This window comes from Antedon mediterranea, chromosome 1 (genome assembly GCF_964355755.1).
Source record: "Antedon mediterranea chromosome 1, ecAntMedi1.1, whole genome shotgun sequence".
Taxonomy (NCBI): domain Eukaryota; kingdom Metazoa; phylum Echinodermata; class Crinoidea; order Comatulida; family Antedonidae; genus Antedon; species Antedon mediterranea.
The window spans coordinates 20,434,914-20,462,845 of NC_092670.1; the positions used below are offsets into that span (position 1 = coordinate 20,434,914).

Sequence of the window (27,932 nt, forward strand, 5' to 3'; positions counted from 1 at the left end):
ATAGTCATTTTGGTATACTTGAGCACAGTGATAAAGAATAGGATAAACTTAACAATATACAACAAAAAACATTAATGTACGATCCAGTTTAACACTGTTCTCAACTATAGTCATTTTGGTATACTTGAGAACAGTGATAAAGAATAGGATAAACTTAACATTATACAACAAATAACATTAATGTATGATCCCGTTTAACACTGTTCTCAACTATAGTCATTTTGGTATACTTGAGCACAGTGATAAAGAAGAGGATAAACTTAACATTATACAACAAATAACATTAATGTATGATCCCGTTTAACACTGTTCTCAACTATAGTCATTTTGGTATACTTGAGCACAGTGATAAAGAATAGGATAAACTTAATAATATACAACAAATAGCATTAATGTACGATCCCGTTTAACACTGTTCTCGACTATAGTCATTTTGGTATACTTGAGCACAGTGATAAAGAATAGGATAAACTTAATAATATACAACAAAAAACATTAATGTACGATCCCGTTTAACACTGTTCTCAACTATAGTCATTTTGCTATAGTTAAGCACAGTGATAAAGAATAGGATAAACTTAATAATATACAACAAATAACATTAATGTATGATCCCGTTTAACACTGTTCTCGACTATAGTCATTTTGGTATACTTGAGCACAGTGATAAAGAATAGGATAAACTTAATAATATACAACAAATAACATTAATGTACGATCCAGTTTACCACTGTTCTCAACTATAGTCATTTTGGTATACTTGAGAACAGTGATAAAGAATAGGATAAACTTAAAAATATACAACAAAAAACATTAATGTACGATCCAGTTTAACACTGTTCTCAACTATAGTCATTTTGGTATACTTGAGCACAGTGATAAAGAATAGGATAAACTTAAAAATATACAACAAAAAACATTAATGTACGATCCAGTTTACCACTGTTCTCAACTATAGTCATTTTGGTATACTTGAGAACAGTGATAAAGAATAGGATAAACTTAACAATATACAACAAAAAACATTAATGTACGATCCAGTTTAACACTGTTCTCAACTATAGTCATTTTGGTATACTTGAGAACAGTGATAAAGAATAGGATAAACTTAACAATATACAACAAAAAACGTACATTAATGTACGATCCAGTTTAACACTGTTCTCGACTATAGTCATTTTGGTATACTTGAGCACAGTGATAAAGAATAGGATAAACTTAACAATATACAACAAAAAACATTAATGTACGATCCCGTTTAACACTGTTCTCAACTATAGTCATTTTGGTATACTTAAGCACAGTGATAAAGAATAAGATCAACTTTAATACTATTTATTAAATTAAAAAATAAAAAAACTAATTCTATATTAACACATATTATTTACATATACTTTCACTGCTGATTTCTAGTATAAACAGGCCATAGGCCTATACATGGCTGCAGTCGCGTGCTCAAATTTGAGTTGGTGTTTACCGACCGACCGATCGACATAGTGGGCTGTAGAGTCGCGTTTGCACGCTACTAAAAAGTTCACAAAAACCGTAGGACGGGCACAGGGAAGTTTGTTCGAAACTCCAACCCCTCCCCTGGCTATGCGTTTAGATTTTTCATGCCTCCTTTACAAACCAAGATTATTAGAATACTATTAGGAGGATCAAACACAATTCTTGTTGCCAGATTTAATTGACATTACAGGTATGAAGTCTATCAATATACAGTACCGCTTAATACAATACTTGTTGAGGCCATATCCATCTATACATTTTAGTGTTATTCTACTTTAAAAAAGTCGATTTATATCAATACCCATCAACATACGATATAACGATAGAATTTATTGCAACTTGTCCATGTCGTATTCATCTACAAATAAAGTGTCTATTACCGTACTTTTAAAAATCTATTTATATCAATACCTATCAACGTATGTACGTGTGCATATTATATATACAAAACTATATACATCAACATAAATGTCATATCATCTACAGTCATTAGTGTTATTTCACTTTTAATATTAGTAAATCCAAAGGCAAAATACTGAAATAATAATAATGCTGTGGTCTCCATGGAGATACAAAAAAAGAAGCGAAAAGCTAAATCAAAACGATAAAGTAAAACAGCCAGAAAAGTTAGCAGAGTTTTCGGGCAACACTAGCCCCTCATCAGTGCAAGTGAGGGTACTTGTACAAGATAGTGTTATTTAACGTTTAGTCGATTTATATCAATACACTCATCAACATATGTACGTGCAATTCACGTCAACAATCAATAGTGTTAATTCCTCTTTTAAAAGTCGATTTATATCAATATACTCATCAACATATGTACGTGTCCACGTCATATTCATCTATAAATATTAGTGTTATTTCACTTTTAAAAGTCGATTTATCAATATACTCATCAATAAATGTACTTGTCCACGTCATATTCATTTACAAATCAGTGTTATTTCACTTTTCGAAGTCAATTATATCAATATAGGCCTACTCATCAACATATGTACGTGCAATTCACGTCATATTCATATATGATCAATAGTGTACAACTTTTTTTTTTTTTTTTTTTTTTTTTTTTTTTATTCAGTATATTACACAGAGGCGCCTTACAAGATGGAACCATCTTAGCTTCAAGGCGCCTCAGATTACCAAATACAACATTTTAAAACAACTAACAGAAACATCAATTAAATCTTCCAGAATTAACAAGAAATTGTTGTACATAATAAAATAATAAAGCATTTTCACAATTCGAAAGAAGATCGGAACCAAAAATAAAAATTTCACTTAAAAATGTAAAATTAAATGTTAAAGAAAAATCCTTGGCTAAGATATCCTCAATAATTGAGTTAGCGCTTACAAGTAGAATATCTCTTTGTGTATTATAATTAGGGCAGTAACATAAGAAATGAAGCGGATTCTCAACATTAAAGCCACAAGTACAATTTGGATTGTCCCGAAGTCCATGTAAGAATAAATGCGAATTGAGACAGCTGAAACCAAGTCGGATTCTAGTGTGAATTTGGTTAATCTTCTTATCACCTGTATCATAATAAGAACGTTTTTTTGTTTCAAACAAATTGGATTTCAGTAGCAATTTTTTAAACTCAACAAGAAATGAGGAATTTTTTATTTCATTATTTAACTCATTCCAATGTGTTATAATAGATGGGACAAAAGATAAACGATATGATGTGGTCTTACAAAATGGAATTATTATATTTCGGATGTTACGCAAGTTATAAACTTCAATATTGTCAGAAAAATTAAATAAGGAGTAAAGATACACTGGTGTTAACTTATGAATAATTTTAAAAAACAGTATTAGGTTAAGAAATTGTCTACGTTTTTCCAATGATAACCAGCCTAATTCTTGTCTTAATGCATTATGACTTGTATGTTTCCACGCACCAGTACATATTCTACCTGCAGAAATCTGGATATTTTCTAGTTCATCACTTAATTTATCTGGGATATTACACCAAACAGGAGCTGCATATTCCATTAATGGTCTAACGTGTGATATGTAAATGTGACAGAGAGTCAAATATTAGTGTTATTTCACTTTTCAAAGTCGATTTATATAAATATACTACTCATCAACATTATGTACGTGCAATTCACGTCATATTTATCTACAATCATTTGTGTTAATTCCACTTTTAAAAGTCAATTTATATCAATTACTTATGAACATATGTACGTGTCCGCGTCATTCATCTACAAATATTATAGTGTTATTATGTTTTTCATATTATCACTGTGCTCAAGTATATGAACATGACTATAGTTGAGAACAGTGTTGAACGGAATGGTGTACATTAATGTTATTTGTTGTATATTGTGCTCAAGTATACCAAAATGACTATAGTTGAGAACAGTGGTAAACGGGATCGTACATTAATGTTTTTTGTTGTATATTGTTAAGTTTATCCTATTCTTTATCACTGTGCTCAAGTATACCAAAATGACTATAGTTGAGAACAGTGGTAAATTGGATCGTACATTAATGTTATTTGTTGTATATTATTAAGTTTATCCTATTCTTTATCACTGTGCTCAAGTATACCAAAATGACTATAGTTGAGAACAGTGTTAAACGGGATTGTACATTAATGTTTTTTGTTGTATATTGTTAAGTTTATCCTATTCTTTATCACTGTGCTCAAGTATACCAAAATGACTATAGTCGAGAACAGTGTTAAACGGGATCGTACATTAATGTACGTTTTTTGTTGTATATTGTTAAGTTTATCCTATTCTTTATCACTGTTCTCAAGTATACCAAAATGACTATAGTTGAGAACAGAGTTAAACTGGATCGTACATTAATGTTTTTTATTGTATATTGTTAAGTTTATCCTATTCTTTATCACTGTTCTCAAGTATACCAAAATAACTATAGTTGAGAACAGTGTTAAACTGGATCGTACATTAATGTTTTTTGTTGTATATTGTTAAGTTTATCCTATTCTTTATCACTGTTCTCAAGTATACCAAAATGACTATAGTTGAGAACAGAGTTAAACTGGATCGTACATTAATGTTTTTTGTTGTATATTGTTAAGTTTATCCTATTCTTTATCACTGTTCTCAAGTATACCAAAATAACTATAGTTGAGAACAGTGTTAAACTGGATCGTACATTAATGTTTTTTGTTGTATATTTTTAAGTTTATCCTATTCTTTATCACTGTGCTCAAGTATACCAAAATGACTATAGTTGAGAACAGTGTTAAACTGGATCGTACATTAATGTTTTTTGTTGTATATTTTTAAGTTTATCCTATTCTTTATCACTGTGCTCAAGTATACCAAAATGACTATAGTTGAAAACAGTGGTAAACTGGATCGTACATTAATGTTATTTGTTGTATATTATTAAGTTTTTCCTATTCTTTATCACTGTGCTCAAGTATACCAAAATGACTATAGTTGAGAACAGTGTTAAACGGGATCGTACATTAATGTTTTTTGTTGTATATTGTTAAGTTTATCCTATTCTTTATCACTGTGCTCAAGTATACCAAAATGACTATAGTTGAGAACAGTGTTAAACGGGATCGTACATTAATGTTTTTTGTTGTATATTGTTAAGTTTATCCTATTCTTTATCACTGTTCTCAAGTATACCAAAATGACTATAGTTGAGAACAGTGTTAAACTGGATCGTACATTAATGTTTTTTGTTGTATATTGCTAAGTTTATCCTATTCTTTATCACTGTGCTCAAGTATACCAAAATGACTATAGTTGAGAACAGTGTTAAACGGGATCGTACATTAATGTTTTTTGTTGTATATTGTTAAGTTTATCCTATTCTTTATAACTGTTCTCAAGTATACCAAAATGACTATAGTTGAGAACAGTGTTAAACTGGATCGTACATTAATGTCTTTTGTTGTATATTGTTAAGTTTATCCTATTCTATCACTGTTCTCAAGTATACCAAAATGACTATAGTTGAGAACAGTGTTAAACGGGATCGTACATTAATGTTATTTGTTGTATATTATTAATTTTATCCTATTCTTTATCACTGTGCTCAAGTATACCAAAATGACTATAGTTGAGAACAGTGTTAAACGGGATCGTACATTAATGTTTTTTGTTGTATATTGTTAAGTTTATCCTATTCTTTATCACTGTTCTCAAGTATACCAAAATGACTATAGTTGAGAACAGTGTTAAACTGGATCGTACATTAATGTTTTTTGTTGTATTATTGCTAAGTTTATCCTATTCTTTATCACTGTGCTCAAGTATACCAAAATGACTATAGTTGAGAACAGTGTTAACCTATTCTATCACTGTGCTCAAGTATACCAAAATGACTATAGTTGAGAACAGTGTTAAACGGGATCGTACATTGTTGTTGTATATTGTTAAGTTTATCCTATTCTTTATCACTGTGCTCAAGTATACCAAAATGACTATAGTTGAGAACAGTGTTAAACGGGATCGTACATTAATGTTATTTGTTGTATATTGTTAAGTTTATCCTATTCTTTATCAATGTGCTCAAGTATACCAAAATGACTATAGTTGAGAACAGTGTTAAACTACATCGTACATTAATGTTATTTGTTGTATATTGTTAAGTGTATTCTTTATTCTTATTAATTGTACTAAATTATTAAAAGAAACAGTAGTAAGCATAACATTTCCCCACTCCTACATTAGCATGGACGTAGGACATTGTAATGGTCGCAGGTGGCTCAACTTTATTACTGCAATGGGATGGACATGGTCCTACTACCACCTTACCATCCAATAGGATTCCAGTAAATTTCCTTTACTACCAATCATAATTCAGTAATTAAATGACTCCTTAAGTTAACAAGGAAATCAGCCTATCCCATTATACCGGTAGGCTTCGTCGTTACAGGCGTACTGCGGTAATAGTTGAGAATTCTCAACTAGCCAATTTGGTATATTTTATATACCTGAAAATGGAGGAACTGGAAGAAAACGAAGAAGTAGATGTTATTGTACGGCCTGATGATACAAAAACTATGCATAATTATTATAAGAAATACTTAGCTTTGAAGAAAAGATGCGATTCTATACATCTAGTAAGATTATATATTTTTTTGTTAGCCCTAGGCTAGCCTAGGCCTAGTTTGTATGTTAGCTAGGCTAGCCTTATTAGGCTTAAGGCGCGCACCGGCCTAGGCTAGGCCTAGCTAGTCCAGCGAGCCCCTATTAAGCCTAGCTAGTGGAGGGCTAGGCCGATTAGGAGATCGGACCGAAATACATTAGCCCTAGCCTTTATATTTAGGCAATAAAAGCTAGGCCTAGTCTAGAGTATTAATTAAGTAATTTATTAATATTAAATTTAGGCCTAATTATTTTAAAAAAAACTAAAAAATAGCGTAATTATAAACCTTTTTTTTTTGCAACAACATTGATATTTATATTATAAATATCAATGTTGTTGCAAAAAAAAAAGGTTTATAATTATATTTTTTAGTTTTTTTAAAAATAATTAGGCCTAAATTTAATATTGATAAATTACTTAATTAATACTCTAGACTAGGCCTAGCTATTAAATAGTAGGTTACTATAGAGGCCTATATAAAATCTCATGAAATAAGCAGCCCATTTTTGTGGCACTACAGGACTACTTCATAATGTTATATTATACTGATTTTCAATGACTTACAAACATAAAGATAAACCAGATATTATTACTAATAAAAATATTATTTTCCTTTGTTTAATTTACCTTTATTTACCTTGAATTTACCTTGAACTTCGGACATTGAGAACTAGCTCATTTGTCCCTCCATCGTCATAACTGCAAACTCTTCAGTAACGTACGGGCGAAACTTGATGTGGTGGTCAGACCAATATTTAGCAATGCCCGATTTGAACTCATTGACCGATTGTGCCTCTAGTACATGACTGGGTAATGAGTTCCAATCATCTACCACTCTTACCGAATATGCACTCTTTCTAACGTTTAATTTTATCTTGGGTTTAGAGACTTTGAAACTGTGTCCTCTAGTTTGTTTATAATTAGATTTTGCAAAGAGCATACTTATTAAATATTTTAAATGTTTGTAATACATCAGTCTTTTCTTTCTAAATACTAAAGTAGGTAGGTCCAAAGCCTTCAACCTCGCTTCGTATGGTTTGTGTCTTAATTCGGACACCAGCCTTGTTGATCTCTGTTGAACTTTCTCCAGTCTGTCTTTATCTTTTTGATAGATTTTTCTTTCAAAATGCATTAACTTTACATTAATGAGTGACATGAAAATCAATTTTGGCAAACTTCCTATCTTATTTATAACATTAAAGACACAGATCACAAAGCCAGATCATTTACACTCTTTACCCAGCTGAGCCTCTTTGGGTTCACCATCATAAATATATTTTAAAATAATAGTTTTTAATAAATATTATAATTTCTTTTGTAGGTGAACGAAAGATTAGTAAATCGCATTTATTACATAAAGAAAATGATCCGAAAGTTATCTAGAGAACGCAGGTTTGTTTTGATAATTTATTTGACAAAAAAATCTGGTCTCAAAATGTTATGTACTGTTGTAGTAAACACAGGTTAATCATACCTTCAAAGTATTCATGATACCTAGCCTAAAGTTTGTTTTAAACTTTATTAGGCCAAGCCTAATTTTAGCATAGTACCTACCCAAAAGGCATCTGGGTATCTAAAAGTTATTTTTTCCCCATCCATCCATGACACCCACCCCTATGCTTGTCTACTGTTAAGTTACATTAAATTGTAACACAATTTTTCCTTTTGTTTTAATACTCCTATTTTAGAGCTTTAATTGCCACTCTTGACGAACATGGTGATGATTGTAGGAATGCCCCATTGATGATAGTTGTCGAGGTAAACTGAATTTTATACTTTAAGTACTTTTATTTTAAGTTTCAAATCTTAAGCTTTATTGAGACTATCAAACAACTAAGAAGAGTGCTGAGTATATTAATGAAAACACAACCAACCAATAGACTTGCTCCATATTAACACAAACAAAATTCCAGATATTGTTTTTGAAACATTTAATAATATATAGCAAAAACATAATAATATATTATAAACAGTATATTGATTTTATATTATAAATATTCACTTTAGGATGATATGCCATTTACTGCTGTGAGCTCGTCAGATCTAGGTGGAGATTTTTCTGATGTCCCATCAAGTGTACCACCTATAAAACAATCAGTTAGTCCTTCCGTAAGTGTAGCTAGCCCCTCTAACATTGTAACGACCTCCAAACCAGTAGCATCTGCACCACGAAAGAAGAAAAGGAGGGATGATAAGCCCGAGAAAGAAAAAGGTAATTACAATTTTACAGAAAAACAATACAATTCACTATTTGTGATGTATGATGATTCAAAGTAAAGGTTTACAATTTGATTTAATTTTTGTTCAGATCCAAATGCACCTAAAAAACCTGCAAATGCTTATCTAATGTTTTGCCAACAAGCAAGAGCACCAGTGCAAGAGGAACACCAGAACCTAGACAAAGACGATATTTCCCACCAAGAGCTTACAAAAGAATTAGCTAAACGGTGGAATGAGCTTACAACGGATCAAAAACAGGTTAGGATTTTTTATATATCAAGTTTATCCAAGCTAGCCTAAGGGACTGTCTCATAAGAGTGATAGCATTGACATTGGTTTTAATATTCTGCAAGGCCTGCTCTGTTGCGAAACTGGAGGTGTATGGTTAACATAGCTAAATAGTGTACATTGGGGTTTAGCTTGAAAATATACCAGGTAAACATCTATTATTCCCCTAAAGCACAATATAGTACAGTCGACTCTCCAAATACCTCTCTGAAAACCAGAAACTCTCTAACAACCAGACTTTTCTTGAGATCCAAATTCAATTTTACCATTAGAAACACTTTCCGAATACTAGATTTTCTGGAAAACCAGACATTTTAGGCCAGCCCAAAGGTGTCTGGTATTGGGAGAGTTGACTGTATATAATATGTATATAGAATTTTGTGGATAATCACTGAAATTGTTCATTTCAGGCCTACTATGACATGTACCAAAAAGATAAACTGCGATATGAACGAGAGCTGCAGGAGTACAATGCTTCTTTACAAAACGCCAGTGCTGCAAACGCCCCCAGCAGTACCATCACTCAAAGTATGATGAAATTAGACGCTAATCCTGTAAAAGTTGAAAGGATTATGCCTGTAGCGACTGTCGCCCTCACTCTCCCCACAATCTCTCTGCCAAAGGTAAAACAGGACATAAAAATGAAAGTAGACACAAAATTGAAACCAGAAACAAAGTTAAAACCAGATAAAGTACTAGAATCTGCATATTCCCGAAATAAGATGGAACGGCAAGAACTGGCGAAAGAGACAACGAAGCCTCAACCGCCCCCACTACCGGATGATTACGATCCTTATGATTTTGACGATGAAGAAAGTAAACGATCATGAAGTCAGTCTGTGTAGGTGGTAAGAAATCAAGAAAAGTAATCTACTAAGTTGATAAGAAAGGAATAAAGTTTAGGACCTATGACTTGATATGCTATAATCAAATTTAAAATACCTTTCAGCTGCCCACTGCCAATGTTGTTAGAACAACATAAAGAAATACAAAATGTGTTTGAGTGAAACAAGAAAACTATATTTACAAATACATTCAATCTTTTAATTTTTATTTTTTAACCGACATTTTTGACAATGAATATATATTTGAAAGTTCTGATTAATTGTTTAATAAATAAAAAAGTGTTACATCTCATATTGTGATGTAATAACTTAGGCTTGATCTGTAGTCATTGTCAGTGATTTTTCCTTTAAAGTCTATACTGTATATTACTGTAGTTAACTTTACACTGGTCTATATTGCTGATTTTGGTTTGAATCCATCCTTCTCTGTCCTTAGAGCTCCCATCGTAGCTATCCCTTCCGACTGTCCAACGTGATCTTGCACTGATTTCACTCTGAAAATGAACAAGAGTAAATTTAATTATTATTATTGTTAATGAAGGCTGCAAAAACTTTATTGTTCTGCCCAGGTCTGTAGTGATTAAGTCTACTGTATCTTACCTTACTCTCATAAATGGATTGTATTTTTTCTCTTCACCGATCGTTGATGGTATTGTTGGAGTGTCTTTACTACGTTGTACCTACAACAAAACAATAACATTCCTTCAGCTCTGTCTACACTATCAAATTTATGTGACAAAAAAATGTGATGTGCCCATATATGGACATGATGATGTCCTATCACTACCATATTTTAGCACATCACACTTTTTTTGATAGTGTAGACCAAGCTTAACCTACACATTTCATATATTATTTAGAAATGTATTGAGATAAAAAAAATTACTACAGTGGTCGCTATAGGAAAATTCTATTTTGTTTTTGCAGTATTGAACCATATTTCCACTTATTGCTACCTGTGCCCAAGACATCTTTTCTTTAATATCAAAGTTACTAGGCTCCACATGCTCTGCAAACCTCAGATTGCTCACTGTGTACTCATGACCACAATATACTTTCTGCAGAATAAAAATAATTATTTACATTTATTTTCCAATACCTCAGCTAAATATACTATTTTCCATTGAATTTTTCGTTTTTAATGGTTATTAATTAAACTAGCATAAATCCAACTCTTTCATCATCATCATCAGCCGTAATCAATCCACAGCATGCAGTTTCCAATACCGTCTGTCTTATGTCTTGCTGTACCAATTGGTACTGCTCCGATACTGTTGGAGGTTATCTCTCCAACGCTTTCTTTGTCTGGCTCTGCTTCGCTTTCCCTCCATTGGTGTCCACATTGCTACACTCCAGCTGTTATCCTCTCTTCTAGATGTACATGACCTGCCCGCGAAAATATTTTCCCCAAAGACTTTCTCTTAAAATCCGAGAGAGGGTGTCACATTTTAGGGAGCATTATTATGAATATGCATAATGTTTCATCTGCTTTGAGCTCGCCCTCTGAATGAACTTTTTAATACGCTTTCCGTCGAGCCGTCTGTGTAGTCGCATGGATTAGACTATGGACTTTGCATGTCGATATATGGGGTTCAAATACCATGACCAATTTCTTTTTACTTTATAGTGAGATAGATTATTTAGATGGTATGTAGCGAGTATCATTTGCTCCCTGAACCCTCTACCTGGATGTAATTTCTTTTGTCTTACCGTTTCATCTGGCAGGTTACTAAGAACGTTGATTAAAGCATTGTACATCTGGTCTGGTTGACCCTCAAAGAACTTGCCACAACCAGCTATGAAGAGCGTATCACCTTGAAAATTTAAAATTTGTATTTTTTAATTACACCGTTCCCTGGTTACCGACAAAGGCGTATCCCCTTACTTCGGTTTGGGGGGTTTTTTTTTGGCATGGTTGGAATTACTTTTTATCGTATTAGTTTATGTACAGAGCTTAGAGGTTTCAGAACATTAGGCGCTATATAAATCCAGGATATTATTATTATTAACAAGGCCGTAGCGAAAGATTAAAAACGGACATAAGGCAAAGATACTTTAAATATAATTATTTAAAATTTAATGATTTCTGCTGGGGAATTAGGGTGGGTAGTGAACATTGAAAATTTCAGACGAGGCCCTCGTCTTGTCTGCCTCATGCTGGCTACGGCACTGAGTAACTAGAAATTTAAAAACAATACACTTACAAAGCATACAATGTATTTTTTAAAGACACAAATGGTTGAAGTCTGCATTATAGTACTGTATGTTGTAGACATGCTTTCTGACTATTTACCTGTGAAAACAGCAGGGTCTTGTCCATCTTGACCAGTTACATAAAAACAAATGTGTCCAGATGTGTGACATGGTGTAAACAGACATTGAATATTTAAACTTCCAACCTGCAAAGAAAATGAAAGAAATTAGTTTTGTCCTAATTAGATTCAACTATTCAATTTCAATTTTGCTTTTATTTCGGATTCACATCCATAGTTTTAAATGTATTGCAAAATAAGTGTAAATATACCATTATCAGATCATTTGAATGGAAAGACAGACATGTTCCCTAAGGATTGAAATTCCTGGATGTATTGTGCATATGTTACCTTGAATTTATCATCATGACTGACTTTGTTGGTTAACGCTGGGATTCTGTCATCCCCACCATAAACATTTAGCCCCTGTTGAAGAGACACAAGTTTCTCATTTCCTCCTGAATGATCCCTAAAAGAAAAATGCATTTTTTAATACAAATCTTTTACTTTTTAAAAAAACATTTGAAGGTAACTACCAGAACGAATACAATTGATAGGAAATAATACTGAATAAAAAGACAATTAGTGCTAATTTAAATAAATATAAAGGAAACACGAATAGCTATTGTATTTCGTAACTGCTTCCGATGTGTACAGTAGTACTAATTTGAATATTGAATTGGTGTTAGTTAAATTGATTGGTCGATAGTTGTTGCTATTGTAGTCAATGGATATATAAAAGTGGCATGTACAAACTCCTCTCATTCACTTGGAAAAACTGCTAAACATACATTGTATTGCTATAATACACTAACAAAATGCAGAGCAGAGGCGAGAAGTCTGTTAATGTCTGTAGATCCATTCGAGTCTCGCACAGTTGGAAAGGGTCCAACCACCAGACAGTTTATAAAAGGATATGAGATTTTAAAAGTTCACAATAAAATTTTCGAGTGCTATATTAATGAAAGTGTGGCCCTAACGGGAAGCATAATATATATATAAACTTTATTTAGACACGAGACTGATGTGCAGTACAACTCGTTCAATCAATATTGATTGTTTTTACACAAGTTCGTGATACTGTATTACAAAAAAACCAACACCATATAAATACGACAAAAACGATAGAAAAAATTAAAATTGAAAAGAAAAAAAATTACAGCAGAATCCCCTTCATCTGACACCTCTATTTAGGGTACACCATACCGGTACTTCCCGTGTAAACGGGAACCCTTATCGAAGTGTATAATTCATGGGGATTCTACTGTAATACATAATAAATCTTTTTGTTTTCATTTACCTTAAAATAATAGTGATAAAACACACATTTTACATAGTATTTAGCCATTTTAAAAGTTGGATGTACACCATCGTAGATACCATACCATTATGTTTTACAATGCATTTTTCAGATACGTTTTAAACAACTTGACTGAAGTTGGAAGTCAATTAATAAATAAATTAATAAATAAATAAAATACTGGCGTTAGAAAGGGGAAAATATATAACAGTTAAAAACTGTTCGGTGGATACAGTGAATGATAAAGTTTCATTGTCGGCCAAAACAAAGGTATGACTAGTCTATTTTAATATTTGGTTTGATACTTTTTGAGCTAATAATCATGTTATTGGAATTGGTTTGAAAAGGCTATTGAGATTAAATATTCTTTTTTTTTCTTTAATTTTTCTTTAAAGCAGCGAAATTTGAATTTGATGAAAGTGGAGTTAAAGACTACCGAAATCCACCAAAGGTTGCTTTAAATCAAATAAAAACTTTGCCGATGAAAAGAAGACTGTCGACTGAGGGAAACGTGAGTGGATATTAAACGTCTTCGTACAATCCATATAAGTGATGGCCCGGATATCATTGAGGTCAACTTGTGGGGTGACCACACAGATGTTGGCTTCACACTAAATGAAAGGGTAGAAGCAACTGGTTTAATTGTTATAGAATACAAGCACGTCAAAAAACTTGAATCGACTTCATCGTTGGTCATCAAAAATGTCATACAAAGAAAAGACATGCCTGGAGACATAATTGCTCTGTCGGATGATGAGGTATTTTGTTCTTTAAATGTTTTCAAAACCATGTTATATTTATTGTTCCAGTGCTTTGTCGGTCATGGTTCCTAAATGAAATAATTTGTTCGTTGTCTACTGCATGCTTATATACTGCATGCTTATATACTGCATGAATTATATAAATTTGGCTTTAATGTGTGAATATTTTATTAATTTTATCTCTCCTTAACATCTTTCACTTTTACATTGTAGGTTCCAACGGCCTTATGAAATAAAATTTACTCCAGGCGATGACGAACATGTAATTCTGATCACCGAAAACTCCAAGGTGAATGGTGACCTCTACTCTTCCAATTTCGGCACACGTCACAACAGTTGACAGTGGTTCATGTAGGGCTATGGAATGCGTTTTGTTAAACGTCGTCATCGATGATGATGGTGTTGACTTTAAACAAACCGATTGAACTTTTACTATGGCACAATCTTTAGTTTAAACACACAACCCGTTAAATATCTTCAGTTGTTACTTTATAGAAAGTTAGTGAATAAATTTAAAAAAAGATAAACTTGAATAGTGTTTGTTTGTTTCCATAGTTCATACTTTGTTTGGATCCATTTTTCTTGACTATACCAGTACCTGTGCGTCCCTTCCATTTAAAGTTTCTCACAATAGTGACATGAACTTTTCATTGGAAAATAGCAAGGCATAAACAAAATTAAATTTAAATATAGAAAATGTTAATTTGTTTCATTGTTACAAAAACTATAGGCTATTTTAATATGCCAATAATGAAGACATATAGATTTGATAGTAAATCATATAATATAATATGATTTACATATTTAAAGAAAGTAACACAAGTGTTATCCGCTCCACACGGGTGACTAAATAATATATATAATACTTTCTATAATATGATTCGATCTTGACTACTTTTTCCAGTATAACTGTATTGTTGTCGTAATCAACTTTTAATGGTCCACCCTAGCCAAAAACCGTGTGGCCTGGCGTCACACCACCCAGCAAGTGGTCAACTCCTTCGAAAACACACGCAGGATAGCCTTTGAAGAAAAAAGAGAAAAACCCGAAATGCTGAACCACAACCACAAGAGTTGCACCCGAGATTCCTCTGCAGCCGTTGTGGAAGGACATGCCTTTCTCGCATCGGACTTGTAAGCCACAAACGAGCTTGTGACAGACGTGGACAAACCCCTTCATAAAATCTTCGTTCGCGAAGCAAAGTCAAGAAGAAGAAGGAAGATAAAAATAAACTTACATCGTACAATAACTCTAAATTGTAATTAAATTACAATTGTAAGATATATTATTAAATGTTAGTTTATGATTGCCTACAAAATTTACATTTATATCCTAACTTTCTCTAAATGTCACTATAAATCATACGTATGATTTATACACTAAGAAAAAAAATTAAACAAAGATGTGCATAGCAAAAAAATAGATTTCGTTCCCATGATGAGACTCGATCTTGATACCTCAATCGCTCTACACATGATCACTCACCATTAAGCCATATACACATCGGAATAAATCTTGAACACAGATTCCTCGGTGTATTTGCCATGTCGTAACCACCTTTATGCAGATACAGTTTGAATAATTAATATCGCATAATAATGAAGAGGTAAGCCACTGATCCTATACATTTCATTATAAATTATACGTATGATTTATACACCAAGAAATAAAATGAAATAAGTGATGCGGATAAAACAAATATTTTGTTTAATATTCCGTTTCTCAAATATAAATTTCTCACCAATGATGATGTGTTGTGAGTACCGAAGTCAACTTCACTCCCTCTTGCTTTACTGCTTCAACAACCTACAAAATATTTGAAAACAAAATGTTATTTAAACAGGAAACTATTTCTGGCTGCCTTACATATCACTACAATATTTGGGAATATCACTGCCATATTTAGGCACATCACACTTTTTTTGTCAAACTGTAGTTGGATAGTGTAAACAGGGCTTTAATGCTTGACCTTTTCTGGTTCCACTGGGTCAACAATGGCTGCCTCATTTGATTCTTCATCAACCAGCAGGTACATATAGTTGTCTTGAAGAGCAGGGAGTAGTCGCACTCTCATGTCGATTTGCGTGATAAGAACTGTTTTTGAGTGGCACCTTCTGAAGAAGCAATTGTTGGTTAAGCAACGAGATTGCCAGGCTGCAATAAAAAAAATGTACAAATGTTTGTAAAACGACAGACATCATCTAATAAACCATAGTCTACGAAATAAACTTTGAATAAACTTACTGCATTAAAAATGTAATAATATACTGCATACTACTAACTATGCTAAAATAAATAAAACAATAGGATGAAAGTAATACTGTACACAGTATAACAATACTTTTAAATGAAGCCTCTAGTACTTAAACTTTTCTTTGGTTAGCCATTGCTTGATTAGCAGCAATAACAGCAAGAGTCAAAGAGATGGGCAAAACTAAATAGGCCCCTTCTGTCTTAAATAAATGCAGGTCATATTATATTAACTGAGTACTGTATAATGTACAGGTATTACAAAACAACGTGACTCGGCTACATTCGTCATTAGCTTCTCCTGGCCTCCAAAATTGACTTTAGCCTAACCCAAATGAAACATGCAAACTTGCAAACACTTATAATATTTAAAGAATACCTTACAATTTACAAATAATCTTGAAGAAAATGAAAACAAGACACTAAAACCCTTCATTAATCTCTGAGCTGTGTCTTTGTTGTTTTTTTTTTACGATTTTTAAACACGTGACTTGAGGCTGAGGTCAAAAGAAGGCGGTGCCTTGATGTGCAATGACCCGTAACCATAATAGATTTCACACTTGTTGTACTTTTTCATAACAACAAAAAGGAAGAACCAGTGATGAAATGTTAAATTCTCCATGGTTCACCTGATATGAATTAGAATATATTGGTAAGCATGAATGGAAATTATTGTAAAAGAATTTAGTTAAATGTTAATTTGGAAGGAGTCTCATCTGGAGACGAGACGAGCATAGTTTTTAACTCTATCTAGTCTAAACTCTAGGCCTAGCCTAGGCCTAGGCCTAAACTAGCCTCTAATAGGCCCAAGCCTGGGTTAAGTATAATAAAAGTAAGTACCTGTCTGCCTCTCTCTCTTGCTTGAGTCTTAGTCTTTGTTGACTTGGTGGTTTGGTTGACGGTTGTGTGGTGCAGTAGGCTTCTCTGGTTGTATATAATAAGTAGGGGGTGTTTATCAATATATATAGGCCTATATATATATAAATCCAAAGGCAAATTACTGAGAAAAATGACAATGCTGTGGGTATCAGTGGCTGGATCTCAATGGAGATACAAAAATAAAAAGCGAAAAGCTAAATCAAAACGATAAAGTAAACAGCCAGAAAAGTTAGCAGAGCTTTCGGGCAACACTAGCCCTTCATCAGTGCAAGTGAAGGAATTTGGATAACGTCATAGTATAAAGCTGGCAAGTGCTGCCTATTCTATATATATATATATATATATATATATATATATATATATATATATATAGGCCTACAGTATTAATAACGAATTAATATTATAAAATGTAGAAATGGGTTGAGATATTATAATAACAAATCATACTGTCCTGTAGTGAATGTTCGGTGATTTACTTTTTGTCCAGCATTAACATAAACATAGTTTATTAATTTGATGTACTTTTTAAGAAATATATTAAATACTTCATTTTACTTATTTTCTGTTACCTGTAACAAGCCCGGTTTTTTTGTTGTTCAATCTATTCATCAACTTTTCTTTTACAGATGTTAAGAAAGACAACTAAGTCTGGTGTAATGGAAAAAATCATGGGACCAAGCTCTAAACACAAACATAAACATGCAACACTTATTTGGAGAGCGATAAATGGTGTCATGAGTTTTTTCTTTTTTCTTTGTTCAATTGTGCAAGTAAGTGTTCAGTAAATTAGTACTGTAGGCCTACACATATTCAAATTTATATTTAAACAGTTTTACTGTGTATTTCAAGTGTATAAATCCAAAAGCATATTACCGAAAAAATGTTTAGGAACAAAGTTTTAAGTTTATTCTAATAGTCAAATGCTACCTTATATAATGTTTATTATTTTATAGGTCTTTGTTTATTGTATTTGTATCCGTTGTATATTTGGTATGTTAACTCTCCTGTTATTCGCAAATTCTTTTTGCTGTTGGTTTGGGTTTTGACTTTTTATATGACATCTTGTTCTCAGTTTTATGTGATTTTATTCTTTTTTACTGTTTGTGCGACAATGTTTTTTAGACAATTTTAATGTGTGTACTTTCAGCCAAAGTTTCAAGCCATTCATGAGTTTGACAATAAAGTTGATTGAATATTGAATATATTGAATATTGAATATTGAATTGAATATTGAAATAAAATATAAAATACTGTGGATCGAGATACAGTACAAATTAGCATAAAGCCCAATCAAGCTTTCGGAAAACATTATTCCTTCATCATCATGGCTAAATTGCTTGCATACTGTATAGGTTTAATGTAATTGAAAAGGGATTAACCAACATCTTCTTATCTATTGGTTAAATCCACCACTGCATTGTGAAACAGTACTCGCGGTAGACAAACCAGACAAAGGCTGAATAATCATGATTATAGTCTACAGTAGGTAAGGTTATTTTAAAAATAGATTGACCTAATGTGTTTGCTCATCCAGTTGTATGGTGAAATGATTTAAAGTGATTATCCATATGCTGTGCTTTTTATAAGTAAACTATAGAGGCTCAAATATTTACAATTATAAGACACTTGAGTGTTGTCAGTGTCAGCATGCCTTTAACACTCTGTGATGGACTACTACTGTACAGTGTAAATCAAATAAAACAATGATGCGTGTAGTGTCCCATCATATACTTGTATTTAATGCATCTTGCTGTAGCTTGAAGTGTTTAGTAAATATGTTTAGTCAAGTGATGACTTGGTATACAATGTCTTTAAACAACTTCTTTTATGCCAGTTGTCCAGTTAAAAAATTCTTCTAGTTTAATATTAACACAGCATACTTCTCTAAGCAATTTGGTCTAGGTAAAAATCCGATTTCTTTGCCAAACAAAATAATAAAAAAAACAATAAATGCTTTTAATGTACTAGATGGCACGCTCGCTTCGCTCGCGTACCATCTAGGTCGTGCCCACAGATGGTTCTCGAATACACAGTATTTCCAGCGAGAAAAAAATGGAGATTTCAAATGTACGTACTGCCGGACTATAATACATTGTCGTTTACAGAAACGAATAAATATACACAATGATTTATGTAGTCAGCTAAAATTAGCACCCTGGGAATTACTTCCGAGAGAGAAACAAAATGAGTCAATTTTTTTTATTTGGACTCATTTAAACAAACCCAATTTGTGTTTTGTATGTAACATTAAGGGTTGAGGGATGGGGGAAGAAGATAGGTACAAAGAGGAAACATTTTAAAATATATTCTTATCCACTCAGTAACGAAATATTGTTTTTAATGTTTTATAGGCCTATAAATAATATACCACTAAATACAGTAAAACATTTACGATTTAATACGGTACTTTGTTAAAACTCTCACTGTCATAGTCAATTGAAATAGTAAAGTACATGTAACGATACACCACTACGACGTTTATATATTTTTAAATTATTAATTAATACAAACGTTGAGAAGCAACTGTCAGTAATAACGTTTATTTATTTGTATATTATATGTTTATAATCTAACAGTAGGGCCTACCCACATTCACAGTAATAAAGTTTATTTGTATATATTTTTATATTACATCTAACAGTACCAACACTCACAGTAAGAAATTTGCGATTCAAATTGCGATCAAAAGTGGTTAATACCTTAACAGTATTGTACAGCATTGCAATACTATTTATGTTTATTCTCCAAGGGGGCCCATAAATCTAAATCTATACCTCTATGGTTAAACCAAATAATTTGGAATGTTTATTTGTATATTATATGTTTATAATCTAACAGTAGGGCCTACCCACACTCACAGTAATAAAGTTTATTTGTATATATTTTTATATTACATCTAACAGTACCAACACTCACAGTAAGAAATTTGCGATTCAAATTGCGATCAAAAGTGGTTAATACCTTAACAGTATTGTACAGCATTGCAATACTATTTATGTTTATTCTCCAAGGGGGCCCATAAATCTAAATCTATACCTGTATGGTTAAACCAAATAATTTGGAATGTTCCATTCATCACAAATCAATACATTTGTAAAAACGTATATTAAATGTATCAAAATAGTATTTTTTAAAGAAAATCGGCCTGTCTTCAACATTATGATGGTGTACTCTAGCTGTTCAACCGGTTTTCAGCTATTAAAAACAATTATCGTAGGAGGAGATAGGAAAATGCGAAGCCTCCTCGCATTTTTGTGGCGGGTATTTTTCAAGATGGACATCCATTATACAGTGTATACCACGGTCGGAAAACACCCCTATTTGGGGCAAATCTTGGAACCTAAATTCGTTTTAACCGTCAATAACTTATTATCTAACTTAATTTAATTAGTAAACAGGGTTACATCAGGTGGTTAAAATCAGTACCGAAAGTACGAACCAACTTTATATACCATCGAGTAAAAATTATAGAAGTAAGGCGCGATTTACCGAATTTTGCCCTTACGTAAATTTATATATAGATTCATTTTAGTTGTTCATTTAAACAATGCTTTCTTTTATTACAGTTTAATGACCCTGATCCATACTTGTGGGTAGTGAGTATTGACTTTTTAATTTATTATTACATTTTTCAGGAATAGGACTAAAAAAAGATTTCTGTGCATTGTTCTTAATTGCACTAATTGTGTTGCTGAAGAACTCTTCTTATAACTCTTAAATTATTCCATCAAGTTTATATTTCTAGTTTCAGTTTTAGCTGCTTCCACCCTAAGCAACCTCCTAATAACCTTTAAGTAGTAGTTTTGTAAGGTCATCCTGAACTTTGTCAAATCTTTATATATTGCAGCCTTTCTACTGTATTCCAGCTTGCCTCTGTGCAAGTATAGTATGGAAGCCCGATGTTGTAGGTAAGAAAAATGATGTACCAAGTTCTTTTAGCAGCCACATCAAGTTCTTTTAGCAGCCACATCAAGTTCTTTTAACTTCTACATCAAGCTTTAGCTTAGGCGTATGTCAAATGATGTAGAGACTTTTCTATTATATTTACTGCTTGATTTTGACAAATGATACATGTGATTGGAATTGTGATAATAATATTATGTATACGCCTTAATTCCAACCATGTTGGGTGTGTTCCCTTTTATGAATCCTTAATACACTACTGAAACTCCTCTTTGTTTCAGAGAATAAATATTGGAGGGTGCTGTCATCACTTCACATAGCCATCTCATGCTTTAGTTCGATAGTTCTGATCTTACAATTAGTTCACTACTTTCGTGAAGAAATTATTAATCCTCTTCGATTTGAAGAAGGAAGGTAAGAAATTTATTTTGATGTATTTTATGTTGTTTCATTCAACGTTCAAGAATATGTATATATTTTTAGTGAATTAAATAATTATATATAGGTGTGTTAATAAATGATATTAGTTTCAACAATAATAGTTTTTTGTTAACATGCAACTTTTTTCCTTTTTAGGGAAATGTTAGGTGTTATAATAGCAATATGCTGGATAGTAATATGCAGATTTTGTAATCCAAAGAAAAGGTAATTAATAAGGTTATATTTTTACTTTTAAGATAATTTTATGATTTACTGCAGTAATTGATTAGTGACTATTGTATTCTGCTGCTATATATAATTTTAGAATGGTCGCAGTGAGACTTAGATTTTAAGCAGCCTAGGTATACAACTCTTCATTTAATGTATGCTTGTTTGTTGGTAGTGTAACCAACTTTAGGTCTTTTAATAGTCTCCTTAAGTAGCCTCCTTATTCAAACCTAATTCTGCAAATCTTCAATGAATGTCTAATTACTTTTCTGTTGGTGTTCTACCAACTTTCTGTCTTAGTTTTTATTCAAACCTATTCCTGCAATTCCTCAATAAATGTCTAATTACTTTTCCCGTTGGTGTTCTACCAACTTAGATTTTAAGTAGCCTCCGTGGAATGTCTAATTACTTTTCTGTTTTAACAACTTAAGTCTCTTTAAGCAGCCTTGCAAATCTTCACTTAATACCATTCTGTTTTCTGTATCTTGTAGCGATGGAAGTCAGCAGATAGGTGCTATGATGACAATGGTGGTAATAATTGGTTTTCTTCCATTTGCTATATGGATTGCAAGTTGTCTTGATTCATACCATCACTGTGGAAATATGTGGTAAAGTCTGGTTTAAGTATTCCATATCCATCATTCATAAAGGTCATCTGTGCATATATTTGCAATGTCATCGCTATGGAAATGCTTTTTGTATATTGCATCACGCCATTCATAAGTAGCTCATCAGTTTTGCTTGCATTTCTGTATATAATATTCCAGTCACATTTTAACTGTATAATAATCAAGGCAGCTGAGAAAATTCGCTAGATTGTGCTTACATTCCTGCAAACTATCGCAGTCGCATCACTCCATTTATAAGCAGCTCATCAGTCTTTTGCTTGACACAGCCGTTGCATTTCAGTATTTGAACTGTATAATTTTCAAGGCAGTAACTTCGCTAGATTGTGCTTACATTCCTGCAAACTATCGCCGTTGCATCACACTCCATTTATAAGCTGTTCAGCAGTCTTCAGTTTCTACTGCCAAGCTGCATATTTTTGTATATATTACAATACCACTAACATCTGTCTATCAAGTCAGCAATTTAAGTGAGGTGAAGATTTTGGTATGCAAACTTTGATTGAATGTGAAAAATAGAGATGACAATATCCCTCTGCAAATCTTACTGATGTTAAATATAAGCTTCATAGGCAAACCTTCCAAGTTTCCAGATAATCAAATGAGTCACCAATATTTTAAGATAATCTCCTGTTTCACACTAAAGGTGCAGTTTTGTGAATACAAAAAACATTACAATACAGTAAACTCTCCGAATATTGGACTCTCTGAAAACTGTTCTCAAAGTCCAAAAGGTCCCAAATTCCTCTTTACAATTAAAAGCACATTCTGAATACCAGATTTTCGGGTAAACCAGATATACAGTATTTGGCAAGCCCAAATGGTGTCCGGTATTGGGGGAGTTGACTTTAGGCAAAATCTATCATTTGGGATCAATCACACTTTACTAGGCCCTTTTTAAAATAAATTTTAGATATATTTTTTAAAAGTCGAAACTCCCTCTATGTCTGGCTACGCTTTTTATAAATTATTATATTTCGTTTCTCCAATTTAAACTGATTGAGATGTTATCCTATGTGGGATTTTTTATATTTATATTTGTAATATACCTGTGGGCCAGATTGTTGACTGTGGTACTGTATAGGGCATGTTAAACATTTGTAATACAATTTTAAAATTATAAATAAACAATTATGTGTATATTTTAGTATATGTATATGTTCTTTATTCTGTTATTTTATGTCTCATTGAAATTCTTCATAAGCACAACATTACAACTGTTTAAATCTCTGTCTACACTCAAACTGTATGTGACGAAAAAAGTCATATCACCACCATATTTGGGCATATCACTGCCATATTTGGGTACATCACACTTTTTTTGTCAAACTAGTTTGATAGTGTAAACAGGGCTTTATACATGCTTTCTTCATTTCTCACTCATTTTATATTTACTAACTTTTTCATTCACCCATCCATCCATCCATTGGCCTACAATTATCAGAAAGCTAAAGCTCTATCAAACTAGTTCTGTCTACACTCAAAGTTTATGTGACGAAACAAGTGTGATGTGCCCAAATATGGTAGTGATATGACATCATCATGTCCATATGGATGCATCACATTTTGTTTGTCACAAAGTTTGGTAGTGTAGACAGAGCTTAAAATTATCTTTTAATTTTTAATCCATAGAAAGAAAGCACATTTAAAGTGTGACATAAACAACACCCCGGCCGCGATATTTCTTTTCGTACATAAGTTGGGGACCCCTCGTGAAACGTCACAAAATATGCATGAATATTCATTAGTCATATCAATAAGGTGTGACGTAAGAATTAAGCTAACTACAATTCGCTAATGCAAACGATTTCTGTCGAGCCGTCTGTGTAGTCGTGTGGATAAGACTATGGACTTAACATGTCGATGTATGAGGTTCGATTCCCATGAGCTACTTCTTTTACTTTATAGTGAGAGAGAGATTATTAAGAGGGTTAGGTTTAGTTTATATTTAGGAAGTAGTTCGGCTGACTTTCACATGGGGTCCCCAACTTATGTACGAAAAAAAAATCGCACCCCGGCCCTATATGATTTGAAGTTTAAAATAAAATATTTATATAGGCCTGAATCTTTTATAGGGCATCATAAGTTCAACTACGGACCACCTTGTTACGCCGATCGAAGAAACTAATACAGTTTAAAGTTTACTGTTTTACCCGGACTGGTTGTGGAAGATCATTCAGTCTACTCTCTATTGTTGTTAACTTTTAAATAAATGTATAATAATTTACATAATAATATCATTTTGACCACAGTATGAAATGAATCTGATACTTGTTTTGGCAGTAGTTTTAATTTTGCTTATGATAGCTTATTTTTTTAATTTTTGTTTGTTTTCATTAAGATGTATTTTCCCTAAAAACATGAAAAATAAAAGGTAATACAATCAGGCTTTGAATATGTTGTTATGTATTTTTAATAAAGTTAATCATTTAATCGTAGAAAAAAAACCAACAAAAATAATGATTTCATTATTATAAAAAGCCCCAAAATAAACAGTTATATTTGATTATTTTTGCTTTAAATATTTTTTTCACAGGGACAATATATCTTTAAAGCATCCATCAATTCCAAATAAAAGTAGGCTACTGTGTTGTATTTTTTTAGGTTAAAATTACTGTATATTCCGATTTAAAAACTATTGTAGAAAATATATTTGCTGACGTGTGCTATGACCTAACATATGTGTGGAATCGATTTTGGCACAAATGACGGTTTCTTGACGTATCAGCTTGCCGGTGTAAGATTTAAATGTGTCCGGTGTTTGAAAGTGTCCACTGGACAATTTTCAGCATTGAATAGTGTAATACTAGCTGTTGAAAATGGCTGCGACCACCCGGGCAGCTTTCATCGATAAAAAAGTAGGACCATCGACATCGACATCATATTAACCCCGTAAAAACTAGGGCACTGGACGGTCACCAACTCCCGTTAGGGTAATTATAATTCCTTAGAATACCAACTTGAATCGCAAAATATCAAGTCGATTGAAATAAATATTACTATTATTATATCTGGAGACATATAGTCTAATCAAATTAAATTGTTTGTTTTTGATTGAGTATATACAACCTGTTGTCAATTAGAAGTAAATCGACAACTTGAAAAATATATAGCCTACTGTGTATTATTTCGAGGAAATGAATATCACTAAATCATATAGGCCTAGGGCCTACCTATTTCGTTCTCTCGAAATATTATTTCATTCGAATTCGAATTACTACTAGAGAACGAAATAATTTCCCTCGAAATTATTTCGTTCTCTCGATCATTCCTTGTCTCGAAGTAGTAATTCGTTTTTTATATTATTCAGTTCTTGAAATCTTATTTTGTTCTCCCTAAATATATTCGTTCCCTCAAAATATTTTTCAGTTCTCAAAATATTATTTTGTAATATTCATAATACTGTTACTAATTTAATAATATTAACTGATAACAAAAGTTCTTTAAACAAGTAAGTTCGTCATTGTTAAAGTCAGTTCTTTTTCATTATATTTTTTTTCACAGATGCCTGATTTTTGTTTTTATTTAATAAAACATTGAATTGGTTAGTCACAATATTTGTTTTGTTTCTAGAGACTTTACATTATTTATTTATTTATCTAAAATACATTTGAAAAATATTGTTGATGCATATTACCAAAAAAATATTTATTTTTTTATATTTTATATGGAAAAATAAACACCTTAATTGCGCATCATAATTATTCGTTCACTCAAGGGTATTTCGGTTTTTTGTTTTTTTCGAATATTATTTCGTTCCCAATACAAACAGTCCAATGCCGTTATACATCAAATTCATAGAATAATGGCTTATATTGAAATGAAGCGTTTAAAACGTCTTTGCCACAATGTCTGTACATGCAGCTGAGTTTTAAAAATCGCGGTTGTATTTTTGTTTTATATGGACATATAAACATAGAAACCTCCAGCTAATACCAGAAATACCAACAGCTTATGTAATCAATTTTTAAAATCAACACCAGCTAATGTAGAACGGTCAGCAGATAATGTAGTAACGAAAATTGCCTCACAGCTAATGTTGAAAATATTGTATAAATTTAAAAACCTGCATGTCTACATCATGTGAAAATGCATTTCTTTACTTACCGGTAGCTATCCATCTATCCACGTCTCGTAAGTGACCAACCAACAACCACTTCTAGTAAGTAACCACCTCTATTAATCGACCACCGCCTCTTAACGACCACACCACTCGTCAAGGACGAGCTATTTTAAAGGACCACCACCTCGGCTTCTCATAATCAACCTCATGACGGACTACCTCTCTTAACGACCACGCCTAAAGTGTCGACCTCTCTAAAAAAAACGTCCACCTCTCCAAGGGACCACTTCTCATAATCGACTACCATCCGTAACGACCACCTTTCGCAAATTACCACCTCTATTGAGGTGGTCACTTATAACGGGAGGTGTAGTCGGTAAAAGAAGTGGTCGTCTCCGAGCGGTGGTAGTTTATGAAAAGCAGTCCCTTATGAGAGGAGGTTACCCCTTCAGGAAGTTGTCCATTGTGAGAAGCGATCCTTTAACAGAGGTAGTCCCCTTTAAATATTAAAGGTGGTCGCTAACAAGGGTAGTTGCTTACGATGAGAGTGCTACGTTTTGAAAGCCGATCACTTACGAGAGGTGGATAGACTGACAGCTAAACTAAGTAGAGAAATACATTTGCACATGATTTAGACATTTAGGTTTGTAAAATATATAATGTTTTATTAGCGGCGATATTAACTACATTAGCTGTGAGGCAATTTTCGTTACTTCATACCTGTTGAGTTGTATATTAGCTAATGTTGATTTTTATTTAATAAATAACTGTTGGTGTTTCTACATTAGCTAGTTCTAGGTTTTACTACATGGGTGGATTTGACTTTGTTTCGACGACATTTATTGCTGGCGTTTTCTACACTAGCGGTTTTGAACAGGGACTACTGTATTAGTGTAAAGGGAATGCCACAAGTTGTATTTTTTTATTTTTTTTTATTTATCGTTTTGTGTACTAAAGTGGCAGCATAATCAGTATTTATTTTTACCAGATGTCCAGCAAGGGTAATGTCCCATAACTCAGGCCACAATTGTCAGGTCAACCTCAAAACAGCGACTCTCGGGAGATATTAATTAGTCGTGTTAACTGTCATCTGTTATTTTTCAGGAGAAGGGGTGCGAACTTGCTCAGGGTTAGCCATATCTCAAATTAGGATTACGCTTACCATGAATATGATTTCATTACAAGAATTATATACCACAGTATGTTACGTAATTTAATTTAATTCTCTTATTTTAGGTTGTTGGATATTAGAGGTTGGATATTAGATTGTAAAAGTTATTGTGAAGCTGTTG

At 32.5% G+C, this 27,932-nt stretch overlaps 3 protein-coding genes across 5 annotated transcripts; 2 read left to right on the forward strand and 1 right to left on the reverse strand.

The window, feature by feature from the left end:
* The first annotated feature begins 6,455 nt into the window (after window positions 1-6,455).
* On the forward strand, window positions 6,456-10,082 carry LOC140042845 (uncharacterized). The gene is made up of 6 exons (XM_072087725.1): window positions 6,456-6,578; window positions 7,926-7,996; window positions 8,293-8,362; window positions 8,612-8,816; window positions 8,913-9,082; window positions 9,523-10,082. Exons 1-6 carry the CDS (start codon window positions 6,456-6,458, stop codon window positions 9,940-9,942), a joined length of 1,059 nt encoding a protein of 352 aa, XP_071943826.1. The 3' UTR covers window positions 9,943-10,082.
* Window positions 10,083-10,146: 64 nt separating this feature from the next.
* On the reverse strand, window positions 10,147-16,995 carry LOC140061346 (hydroxyacylglutathione hydrolase, mitochondrial-like). 2 transcript variants are annotated; one of them, XM_072107858.1, is made up of 9 exons: window positions 16,906-16,995; window positions 16,241-16,425; window positions 16,013-16,077; window positions 12,561-12,678; window positions 12,251-12,356; window positions 11,668-11,771; window positions 10,914-11,015; window positions 10,558-10,637; window positions 10,147-10,451 (listed from the first exon to the last, which is right to left on the reverse strand). In XM_072107858.1, exons 1-9 carry the CDS (start codon window positions 16,955-16,957, stop codon window positions 10,349-10,351), a joined length of 915 nt encoding a protein of 304 aa, XP_071963959.1. In that variant the 5' UTR covers window positions 16,958-16,995; the 3' UTR covers window positions 10,147-10,348. The 2 variants fall into 2 exon arrangements, with proteins under 2 accessions (XP_071963959.1, XP_071963967.1); XM_072107866.1 differs by having other exon boundaries at window positions 16,901-16,989.
* A 91-nt stretch (window positions 16,996-17,086) lies between these two features.
* Window positions 17,087-26,082, forward strand: LOC140047796 (transmembrane protein 220-like). Of its 2 annotated transcripts, none has more exons than XM_072092832.1 (8): window positions 17,087-17,173; window positions 18,027-18,170; window positions 20,967-20,996; window positions 21,248-21,308; window positions 21,585-21,717; window positions 21,880-21,948; window positions 22,443-22,559; window positions 24,653-25,041. In XM_072092832.1, exons 2-8 carry the CDS (start codon window positions 18,027-18,029, stop codon window positions 24,660-24,662), a joined length of 564 nt encoding a protein of 187 aa, XP_071948933.1. In that variant the 5' UTR covers window positions 17,087-17,173; the 3' UTR covers window positions 24,663-25,041. The 2 variants fall into 2 exon arrangements, with proteins under 2 accessions (XP_071948933.1, XP_071948940.1); XM_072092839.1 differs by lacking the exon at window positions 17,087-17,173 and adding an exon at window positions 17,250-17,353 and having other exon boundaries at window positions 24,653-26,082.
* The last annotated feature ends 1,850 nt before the right edge of the window (window positions 26,083-27,932 follow it).